This window comes from Malurus melanocephalus, unplaced genomic scaffold (assembly GCF_030028575.1).
Source record: "Malurus melanocephalus ecotype Western Australia unplaced genomic scaffold, MMel_1.1 scaffold_2, whole genome shotgun sequence".
Classification (NCBI taxonomy): Eukaryota; Metazoa; Chordata; class Aves; order Passeriformes; family Maluridae; genus Malurus; species Malurus melanocephalus.
The window spans coordinates 1,196,678-1,208,577 of record NW_026623234.1 but is presented as its reverse complement, the minus strand read 5'-3'; the positions used below and the strand labels follow the sequence as shown (position 1 = coordinate 1,208,577).

General features: G+C 46.9%; 1 protein-coding gene across 1 annotated transcript; it reads right to left on the bottom strand.

Annotated features, from left to right (window-relative positions):
- Positions 1 to 449: 449 nt before the first annotated feature.
- On the bottom strand, positions 450 to 1,483 carry CUNH11orf96 (chromosome unknown C11orf96 homolog). The gene has a single exon (XM_057364221.1). It carries the CDS (start codon positions 1,261 to 1,263, stop codon positions 901 to 903), a length of 363 nt encoding a protein of 120 aa, XP_057220204.1. The 5' UTR covers positions 1,264 to 1,483; the 3' UTR covers positions 450 to 900.
- Between the last annotated feature and the right edge of the window lie 10,417 nt (positions 1,484 to 11,900).

Here is an 11,900-nt window from a genome sequence, read left to right as displayed (position 1 = left end):
TACTCACTCCAGCAAATAAAACTGCATTCTAACCAATTACCAAATCTGCTTGCAACACTAAATAATYAATGGGTCAGAAGGGAAAGGGGAAAAGAGACAAAACCAACTTGGATGAAAACAGAAACTATRTATGCATTTTTGAGAATGCAGGAGGCTTGCCCAGTTGCATTAAGGCTCTTGGGCACAGTTACAAACACTCTTTAAACCTCAATTCAGGTTAACACAAAGATCTCGAAGAAGTGAATAAAGTATTTTAAAATCAGTCTAACTTGACTTTTGCCTCATCATTAGTTTATACCTGACAGTACAGCCTGCAAAACCTCTCTGAGCAGCATCCCCAAGGAAAGCACTGCTGTCTCTGCACTAGCTAYTGACAGCTTTTAAATCCCTTTACCCCTCAAAGCTGAACAAGGACAGCTGGATCCCTGAAATAAGAACAGCCTGGTAAGTACTGTGCAAATATATCAGATTTATTACTCTTTTATGGAAATAATAACAGACATTCAGGTAGAAACATATTAAATTAATGCAGTCAACAGTTTAAATGCAAAAATAAATATAAAGTCCAGCAGCTCAATGCATCTAAAACAGGTCATTTCTTCTAACGAATAGAAAAGATTTTTTTTTTTTTTTTTGTCTTTTAGACGGTGAGTTTCATACAATCAAATAGAAACGAAGGTACAAGCGCTTTCTTAGAAAACATCCCGACCCGGCTGCCCGTCCGAGCGCTCCTGTGCCGGCCGTGGCGCGGCTCCCTCAGCCCAGTCCGTGCCGCCGAGCCGGGTCTCGCCGAGCAGGGTCCCACCGAGCCGGGTGGGGTCCCACCGAGCCGGGCAGAGTCCCGCCGCGCCGGGCAGGGTCCCGCCGAGCCGGGCAGAGTCCCGCCGAGCCCCACCGCCCTCAGAGAGCCGAGTCCGAGTCGCTGGAGTCGAGGCTGTTGCGGAGGCGGCAGCTGCCCAGCCGGTCCCGCTGGAGGCAGAGGTTTTGGGTGCTCCGCCGCAGACACTCCAGCGACTGCAGGAAAGACTTCTTGGCCTTCTCCTCCTCCATGGGGGACACCCCCTCCTCCTCCACCTCCTGGATCTCGTCGAAAGTCACCGGCTGCGTCTTGAAGCGCGATTGCCGCGGCCGCCGCAGCTTGCCCTTGGGGGTCTTGGCGGGGCGGGCGGGCGGCGGGAACTCCTCGGCCACGCAGACGAAGTGCGGCATCACCGCCTGGTAGCTGGAGCAGATGCCCATCAGCTCGGCCGGCTTCGCGGCCATCCTGCCGCCCGCGGGAGMGCCCGCCGCGGGGGCCGGGGCCGGCGGAGCGGGGCTCGCTGCCTCGGCCGTGCCGGGCGCCGAGGCTCCGGCGGGCAGCGGCGGCCGGGCAGGAGCGGGCCCCGCGGGGCTGTGCGGTACCGCGGGGAACAGTGCGGAGCGGAGCGCTGCTGTCCGGAGCGGAGCGCGGTGCGGAGCTGAGTGCGGTGGGAGCGCTGCTGTCCGGAGCAGAGCGCTGCTGTCCGGAGCGGAGCTGAGTGCGGTGGGGAGCGGAGCGCGGTGGGAGCGCTGCTGTCCGGAGCGGAGCACGGTGCGGAGCTGAGTGCCGTACGGAGCCAAACGCAGTGCGGAGCGCGGTACCGAGCGGCGCGCTGCGGTACCGTGTACAGCGGGCGGTGCAGAGAGGCGCAGTACGATGCGGACCGGAGCGCGGTGCGGTGCTCCCCTGCTGCCCGAGCGGAGCTGCTGCCTCTGCCGCCGGCCCCCGTTCCCGTTATATAGGCCGGCGGAGCCCCGCGGGAGCATGCTCAGACGGCAGCGCTCGGGCCGCAGCGGAGCCCACTCGCGGCCGGCCGGGCGCTCCTTCCCGCATGACGTGTCCCCTCACCGCCGCCCCCGCCGCCGCGTCCCCTCCAACTGGGGGGGTCGGGTACAGCCCGGGGCGGGGGAGCCATCGCGCTCGATGCCGTCGCCCCTTGCCGCCTCCTCTCCCCTTAACCCGCAGGGTATCCCTCTCCTGCCCCGCGGCACCCAGTGGAGCTTCAGGCAGGTCCCGGACTGCCACAGCCGTACTCCAGCTYTCTGCGTCTCACCGCGCAGCTTTTCTTATCGATACCACGATTTCTATGGATGCGAAAGAGTACCGACAGACCCGTCACACCAGCTTTCAAGCTGGTTGCTACGCTGAGTTATAACCCCATGGTTAAAGGAAGCTCCTAGGCAAGCCCAAATCTGAATACCCTAATGTTACAGTGACCCAGATCTAAACCGCAGAGATCACTTGGAATGGACCCAGGCAAGAAGCATCAGCAACAGAGGGTTAAGCAGGACGCCGGGATGTTGTTCCCAAGTCTGCCATTTCTAAAGAAGCTTAAACTCTTTAGTACGACTCCGTTTTTTTCTTTTTAGAAGGGATCCTAAAATTTTCCATTCCCCCGTGGGCACTGTGGTGCATCTTTGATACGATGCAGAATCAGATCCTCAGACAGAAAATGGCATACAAGTATTACTGTGCTGAAACAAAAGCGTGCAAATTAGTGACGGCTGGAACCACACTTTAAAAGCTGTGTGTGCCAAGGACTCTCAGTGATGGAAAAACCCAACAGCGTAAGAAAAACATATGATAGGAATAGGAAAGGAGCTAGAGAGAAGAGGAGTAGAAAAGCATGAGGGAGGAAGAGCCTGAAATGGTTAGTCTGTCCCCTCTTCAGGGCTAATGTTAGATGATCCCCATAAAGACACTCTCCARTACAGCTTCACCCACTCGAGGATATTTTTGAAGCTTGGCTAGGAACCGGCAAGGAAGCGGAGGCTTAGCAACGGTATCAGGAAATCTGGTCTGTGCTGCTGAGGGGACAAGGACAACGGACTGAGGGCCCCGGTTTGCCGAGCAGTCCGTCAGTACCCTGTGCTCGGTGTGCACACAGAGAGCAGCTCCGCAGYGTGGAGGCACCCGGGGCATTGCCAGCACAGACTGTCAATTAGCCACAGTGGGATCCTCACTCACCCCAGCAGCCCTGGCTCTGTGCCCAAGCTGGGGCACCTGCAGCAAGTGCGAGTTTATTGTGTTTTGCCATAAAACACGTTCTTTGTGCAGAGGAAGACACAAGTGCTCTGAAAAATATCCCAGAAGCTTACTTACACAGTGCACATCCTGAACCATAGTCCAGCACACAGAAATGGCCTTGTTTTGATGAGTTCACCATCAGAAAGTCTCAGCCTTGTCTTTTGGTGAGTTTTGGGCCTGGTCCCTCCTCCTTTCAAGTTGTCTTCACAGTGGCAATGTTTCAGGATCTGCTCTGGAAACAAACCATTGTAATTAAAGGTTTGTCCCAAAGGGGATCAAATGGAACAAGACCACACTTTTAGGAGAGAGGGGACCAGAGGCACTTGCTATGCCTCTGGTGTTCCCAGAAGGCTGCCTGTTTTGCTCCTTGCCAGTGTAAAAGATAGATTAAGAGCCTTGGCTTTTTGAAATGCCTGGCTGCAATCTCTTGGCTTCTTGGCTCCCCAAGGCAGCTTTAGGGCTGGGATCAGTTTGAAGCTTTCTTGTTCCGAGTTACTATTAGTTTAATAAGGGAACGATTTTATGTTTGGTCAAATTGAATCATTCCAGCTTGCAGAAGGCTGTGTTTTTTACTGTGATTTTAGTGGCTAAATTTAGCCCATACATCCCTGCTGCAGTACAACAACTTTCTCTCCAAAAGCTCCATTTACAACCACTTAAATTCCTGACAAGTCGGTTCTGCAGCGCAGCAAAGGCTGAACTCTGTTTCCTCAGCACAGACCTCTAAGAAGACAAGCCTGATGACAAGCTTGGAGGACTTCTAGGGCTGAGCTGGTCTCTCCTGCAGAAACAAGATGGCATAAGAGCCTTGTTCTGGCAGAGCAGGAAAATATCGCACCTTTATTTCAAGCAAGTAAATTTAATCTGCTATAGCCCAAAAGTATCCAAGGCTCTGCCAAAAAAGCTTGGTTGACTTGGTATYTGAACTTCAACTCATGTCCCCAGTCCAAACTGCCTGTCTGGTTTCCATACAGAAAGTTCAGTATGAAGGCAAACTCAGGTAGAGCAAACATTTAATACCTCACAAATATGATTATAAAATGCTCTGGGAGATTTCAGTGCTGAGTTAGAGCAAGAGCACCATGGTAATAACTGAGAGGCCTTGAAGATTTTGAGAAAATTTAGAAAATATATCCTGTGACAAAATCCCCAGASTTAGATCTTGGGCTTCTGATCTTGAGGATCAATTTGGCAAGGTTCRGTCCATTTCCCTGCACTGCATGTTATCCCACACCTTTTTATTGTTTTCATTTCAGAATTTTCAGGTTTCTTAAAATTGCATTTAATTTTGTCACAATTCCTATCCTGTGTGTTCCATTGACTTCATTCCCTGAGTTCTAGGTTTCATTAAGTACAATTCAGGCAGCTTTCTGAAATTTTCACTGCACTTTATATCATCCCTTTCCATTTCATTGTTTTTCACTTCATTTCAGAATTGTCTTCTTTTTACCAATACAATTTAATTTCGTCATATATTCTTTCCTACCTCTTCAATTCCATTCTTTCCCTGATTCTGAGATTTCAGTGACTGTCATTTCAGAAAGTTGCAGTCCTTTTAGCAGCACCACATATCATCCATTTCATTCTTTTAACTTCATTGCCAGATTTTCTTAGCTTGTTTCCACTGCATTTCATTATATGTCCTCTCCTGTCTGTTCCTTTCCATTCTTTCCCTGTTCTCAAGATCTCAATGAGTACCATTTTGGCAAGTTTTGGTCCATATCACTGCAAACAAAAACCATTGATCCCTCCACATCTTTCTCCTTGGCACAACYCACATGCTCAGCACCTGAGCAAATTTCATCATAATTCTTTTTCTGTCTTTTTGATCCACTTTGTTCTCTTWTTTTGAGATTACAATGAGTGYCATTTCAGCAGATTTCTCATCTKTTCACCGCACCTCATTCCATTTAAATATTTTCACTTCATTTCAGAATTCTCTGGTATTTATTCAATTATATTTCATTTCATTGTRATTTCTCTCCTGTATGTTCAGCTCACTTCATTCCCTGATGTTCAGATTTTATTTCCCTTCATGAAAGGAAAATCTTTTCTTTCRTGAAAGGAAATGAAATCTTGCAAATTCTCTATAATTTCTGCAAATTTCAGTCCATTTCACTGCACTTCATCCTATTCACCTTTAATATTTTCATTTCAGAATTTTGTTTCTTCTTTTCAAGTRTGATTCATTTCATCATAATTCCTCTCCTGTGTGTTCAGTTCACTTCATTCCCTGATTTCAAGATTTYATTTCCTTTCATGAAGTCACATTGTATGCCAGCACAGTGCACAGGGGCAGCAGAGAATCTTTACCAGAGCTAGGATCATTTCATATGCATATCTGGGGCCTTGGGTAGTTAAACCAAGGGTTTCATAGGAGGAGAAACAACTATCACTGCTGACGCAGCACCATGAAAAAATAGTTTATCCTCTGATCACTCATTTAAAAATGAGATTATTGGAAAAACACACACAGCCTATTAATTATTATCCTCTTGCTCGCTATCAGAGCTCATGCCATAAAAGAGAAAGGAAAGATTAAGAAGAGGATGGGGAGAGATACCCACCTCTTCCTGTAGGAAAAGAAACTTCTGAAGGGCCAGGCTTCTACAGAAACCACCTGTAGCTGGGCAGTCCCAGTGAATTCCACAGTCCATGTCCTGAAACAGAGCAGTAACCCCGCTGCCTGTCACAGCTGATGGGGTCCCTTSAGGGTCAGCAGGATAAGCTGCTTCCCAGCAGGATGGTTTAATCCATACCCAGCATGTAGGGTTCAAATATCCTCTCCAAACATACTCAAGAGTAAAAGCTGCCTCTTGCAGTCCTGGCAGGTGGCATTTCCAGCCACCACACTGTGCCTCGCTGTGCACATGTCCACTGAGCATCCTGCTCTGGGGACTCATTTCTAGCAGGACAGAAGAAGGAGTTGCTGTTCTCTCTCCACTAGAATTCATATCTTGGAACAACCATTCTTAAAATAGTAATAAAACCACTGCAAACTAACAGATACCACTAATGAACTGGAAATGACACCAATAAACAGGCAGCAAATACAAACTACCTCCAAAAGCAGAAATCTTTGTGTCTCCTTCTCTGCATGCACATCTGATTTAAATTCTAAATTGTACCTTTCTGATGGGGGAACCCAAGTTACCCAACAAGACCCAGCTGAAACCACTTGTAGGCTTCTGCCTGGAGAAAAACAAGCTGTTATTTCTTTYTAGCTATCATAACAAAACAGCAGCACACAGAATGCAGCTTCCTTGAACAGCCAGGCCTCTCTCCAGCGCATGTGAATGCATTTACACCAGGAATTAACTGGCCATCAACTCACAAGAGCTAAGCACGCAGGGTTGTCCTGTCTCTTTCCTCATAAATTTGACTGGATATTCTTTACCTTCCTTTCCAGTGTTTTGATTTCAGTAGCCTTTTAACATTTTTTTCTCTTTGAAATAATTAAAGCCAAGCCAGCCCAGCAGCTGACTGCCTGAGGGTAATCCTGCAGTAAGGATCACACACTCTCACACTCACAGTCAGGCAGCCAGCAGGGCAACATGCAGCCAGCATTTTAAATGCTTGACGTGTCACTTGAAGTATTTTTCTAAAGACAGATCCCTCGCATTCCACGGGCCATGCCAAGGGGCATCCTGKTGGCATCCTCTGTGGGCACCCATGGGGAGCCTGCAGCCAACAGCAGAGCTGAGGAACAAGCACATGTCCCCTCTGCAGCAGGCAGGGACTGGCAGAGCCTTGGCTGCAGGATTGGAAATCTCCAGAGACAAGAGAACATCGTGCTTGTTCTGCAGCACACTCTGCTCCCAGCCTCCCRCAGCCTGGGGCTCCTTCACACCCCACGCACCAGCAGGGAGAAGCCTCAGGTAATAAAGCMTGAGGAAATTCCCTGACAGCATTCCCATATATTGCAGGGCAGCTACATTCAGCAAGGCACCTGGGAGTGGTAGCAGCAGGCTCGGGTCTCYGCTGGGATCTTTGCAGGCAGCTTATGAAAAATTGTTTTTACTAAAGCTGCTTCCCAGTGCCGCAGGGAGTTGCTAGGATGGGTGAGTTCTCTGAGGGATGTTTCAAACTGGATACATTCATTCGATGTACGGATTACAGGAGCACAGAAGGATTTTTACATCTCACCAGGCAATCTGCCACAGAAACAGTGCCACCTTGACACTTAGTGAGGTTTTAAGGTAATTTTTTACATGAAACAGCATTTTAAGAGAAAAGGTTTGTCACATTTGTATATGTCTCATTTCTATACATAGCGTGGTCATTTTAGCTGAAAAAATTCTTTCCAAGTCTCTCTTAAGTAATGAGTGGGATATTCTGCCAGGTTGATTCCCAACTGTTTTTTTAACAGAGAGCTTCACGGTCAGCCCATGCCTGAAGTCCAGCTTCTTCTTCCTGTGCCTGCTGTGGTTCCTATTCCCTCTTCCTCAGTCCCAGACACGACAGCCTCCCCTACTTTTACAGCCCCACATGAGCCCATGTCCACCAGCTCTGCRATGTTCACTGGCACAGGGACACCATGGGGTCACCATCCCCACAGTTAATACAAAATATGAGTGTTCAAAGCTCCTTTTCTCTCAAATATCTCGGTTTCAGTCTTGCCTGCCTTTTTATGAGCTACAATAAACCAAATAAACCTTCTGCACCATGCCATTAGGAGAAAACACAGACTAAAATATTTGAGTGCATGAATGCTTCTCATAAAAATGTATTATTTTATTCTCTACAYAGAATTCTTTTAATTTTTAAAGTGACAGCTTAAGTGAAAAGTCAGTGTTTCAGTTGCACTTCACAAGTTAACAGCATTTGGCTGTCATCACACCACCAACAATAAATGATGTAATAAAAATCTTTGTTTTGAAAGAGAGCTGCAAAGTGTTCCCTGACAAAAAACTGCTACATTAAATTTCCCTTGTTTGGCCTCACAGGCATCAGAAGGGATGGCAGCTTTTCCCAGCACCGTTACTGATGCATCAGKACATGGTGATACAAGGACACAAGGAAAAAGTGTCCTTTTCTGAAAATATGACTGGAGACCAGTGATTGCAGAAAACTCAGCTCTTTAAAGAACGAAACTACACTTTAAACAAACTAAGATACTGACTGCTTTGAATATTCCTCCTGGTACAAGCTGCTGGTACATGAAATAAAAACACCCATGGCTTTAACTGTCAAGATATTACCATGTCCAGCTGTTACTGTGACCCTAACAATTAAGCAGCACAGAAATTAAGATTTCTAGTTCAGGACATTCTGTCTCAGATTCAAAATCTKGAAGAAACGTTTTGCCCCATAAAATTATTAAAAAGTTGAGGAAGGAAAAATACTTCCTATGTGCAGGGAAGAACTTAGCTGATGAATCCTGGAAATTTCCAACCCTCCACATGCTCCACACTGAGCTGGTGCTGGGATGGTGCCAGTGGCCATGGATTCTGTGCTGCCTCCTGGGACATGAATTAGCTGGAGGAGCAAAAATGCTGCTGGCAAGGCAGCGAGGAGAGGAGGATGCTCCTGMTCCTTGCCAGGAAGGCCCATTGTAACCCAGAGCTGCCAGAGCACAGAGTGCTTGTCTGGGTTTCTCTTCTGTACCCAACTGCTGAGCTTTGCAAGAGCCAAACAAATTGAATTATTTCTGAGACTTCTCTCAGATTTGGACAAAACTGACCACAAATATGACAAGGGAGGCCTGACCAGCAGAGAGCATGGCCACAAAGGCTCTGGCTGCCTTGGAGGTTGGGCAAAAAGAAGCCTTTGCTTTATGAGTCAAGATTAAAAATCTTAAATTGGTGCCACAAATCAGATTGTAACACTTCTGATGGGTTTTATCTTCCATTTTCTTCTGCAGCTAAAAACACTGYAGAGCATCCACTTATTTCAGCAGAATAAATTTCAATTTTTCTTCTCTTTATAAATCTATTTGTAAGCAATCAAGAAAGAAACCAACTATGGTCTAGAGATTAAAACAGAAGTTTCTTGACAATTGCACTATCAGGCTTCAAGTAACTGAATCCTTGAGATGTTTTTATACAATCTCTAAACCTTTCTGGGGACTTTACACAAAAACTGTAACAATCACAGCAGTAAATTGCTGAGTGATGGTTCAGCAACTGAGGCCCTGCCTTGCAGAGAGGAGCCAGAGTGGTCCTAATGTGGACAAGCAGAAAGAAAAAAAGCATAACCTCATTCCTGTCAGATGAAAGCCCATAGCACCCAAGGCTGAGGAATGATCTGTTCAATAGCAGGAAGCAGATTTTCTAAAGTAAAATAGAGCCACTTTAGTCTCTGCAAGGCAAGTAAAGCCAGGAGATAGCTGCTGACATCACCAAAGGGGAAACTGATGGGTGCAAAATACAGAGATTTTACAGGGAAGCAGCCAGTGCTCAGGACGTTTTATTTTACCCGTGACTGCTTCAGCACCAAGATGCTGTGTCCTGTGTCCAGCCTACCCTGCCTCGTTGCTCTCCTTGCCCTGAGAGGATTTCTTCAGGCTGGCTTGTCAGCTTATTCCAGGGTAACAATCTCTTCTCTAGTATGAACTGTGATGGCTTTCTCAGTGAAGATATTGGAAAATTTTGCATTATGGAATTTGTCAGACACCATCTTACTGATGTGACCAACACTTCCCCTCCCACTGCTTCCCAACAGAAAACACCATCAGGCAATTTTTAATCCTCTTCCACCATTTGCCTTTGCTTCTCCCAAAAAACTGGGGAGCCTGCATCTTGTGGCCCCTTCTCTCCAAGCTCCCCCAGATATCTCAAGCTAAAGGCATGCCAAGTCAGTTGGGCAGTCTCCTCCTTGGCACAGATCCACCCCCACAAAGCAGGGCGTGGGGAACCTGGGATCCATGTAGATTCTGCAGCCTGRCAAACCAGCTATGGTGTGTGGGTTGGATATGTAGGCCAGCATACCCTCTGGCAAGTCACGTCTCCGCTCACTCCTGCTTTATCTTTTGCTCTCTGCATCAGAAGCTCTTCAGGGCAAGAAACCTTCCTGCAGATCTCCCTAATGATGATGAGGATCCAATGATAARTCTGTGATAAGTCACAGCTACAAATCCCATCCCATCCAACACTGAGGCTCTTTCTAGTCCACGTGCTCTTCCAAGTAGCCCTTTTATCTGCTCTTTTTTTGCTTTAAAGGATTAAGCTTTGGCAGCTCACTTCCCAAGGTCAGCCACTGCAGGTTGCATGGCAGCCTGCCTTGGCAAAGGATGTTGCTGCAAACACATGTCCAGGGGCAGGGGACTGGCACTGGCATTTCAGAGGCCAGCTGTAATGTCAACCCACTCTTCAGCATGGATCTGTGATGCCTCCACAATGGGAGCAGAGCAACRGAACAACTAACACTCCCTGTGATCAGCAAAGTGGCTGCACACACAAGTATAGATGGAAACAACTTTCAGCTGAGCACCATCCTGGATCCAGTGAGCCCTGCCTGCCAGGATGATCCACTGTGATGTGAAGACTTTGCTCTAAATCTCACTCAGCCAGCAAAACCTCTTGTGTGAACAGAGCAAAGTTTTTGTTGCTGCTGGGAAACCTGAACCAAACAAACAATGGGGGCCAYGGAACAGACGTCCTTGCTCCTTATTCTGATTAAAATTCTTCAGTACAATCCCCACTTTCTTTACTTAAAACAAGGCCTCATAGCTCCCCTGAGAGGTGCTTTCCCTGAGAGCATGAGCCACGAAAGTCCTGCCAGCTTCAAGTTATTCYCTTGGCAATAACTCCACAAAGCCGTACTGAATGGTACAGGAGAAGGAGGTAAATTAAATAGGGTAATAGAGAAGAAAGCACGTATCTGTCACTTTGATGAGTGGGTGACTCTTTGGGAAGGGCCAGTGCTCTCATGGCCAACCCTCACCAGTCTCTCCCAAGTATGTCAAGAAGAGATGATACCTGCAAGATCTCAGCAAAACTCAGGTGCAGGCAGGACAGGCCAGGATGCTCCAATTTAAACAAATTATCCAGGTTGCTATGGAAATCTCAAGGATGGAAAAGCAGCACTTTGAAAACAAACCATAGTGAGGCAGATTTCAAATCCACTCTGAAAAGGTTTATGACCAGAAAAGGCAAAGTGGGTGTTAAATGCTTTTGAGCTAAGGCAATAGTAGCAGCACTTCAGGAGGAGGCGGCGTTATGGATTCAGTGCACCCATCACACACACGTCTTTTATCCCAAACCCCAGGAGAACAGTCCTCTGTATTTTGCCAACACTATAGTATAAAAATTCTGATTTCTTAACCCCTTCCTAGCACCCTYCTTCTACATTACTATTTGTAGTTATTAAATTACTATGTATAGCTATACTAACCCTGTCAGTCATGACAAGCAGAAAAGACACAGGTAGAATTAATCTGACACAGATGGAATAACTGAACATCCTAAAGATTTTTTTTCACAAAAAAAACCCAAACCAAACAAAACACAAACAAAAAAAACCCAACCCAACCCAAAGCCACAACACCAAAAAARCAGGGCAGATAAGTGACAGAACTTTGCTATTGATTTTAAACGGTGTGTGCTCAGATCAACCCATTGTGGCCCACAAGTGCAGTACTCAATCAGATATACTCCAACCTCACCAAGASTTTGTGCTTGAGTATTCAAGTATTCTGTGATTAAATGATTACAAGTTATGGGGACACAGTGATGCCTGACACCAGTATGGCTAATTAATGAAGTTACAGCCAATATAGCTGATAAATACATGAATGGTTACATATGGACCCAGTTGTGGGTTTTTTTTCAGAACAGCTCCATCCTGTATGTTCCCTCAGGAAGGTAAGCTACTGTCCATCCTGACTGAAGACAGCTTCCATTCATCTGCTCCT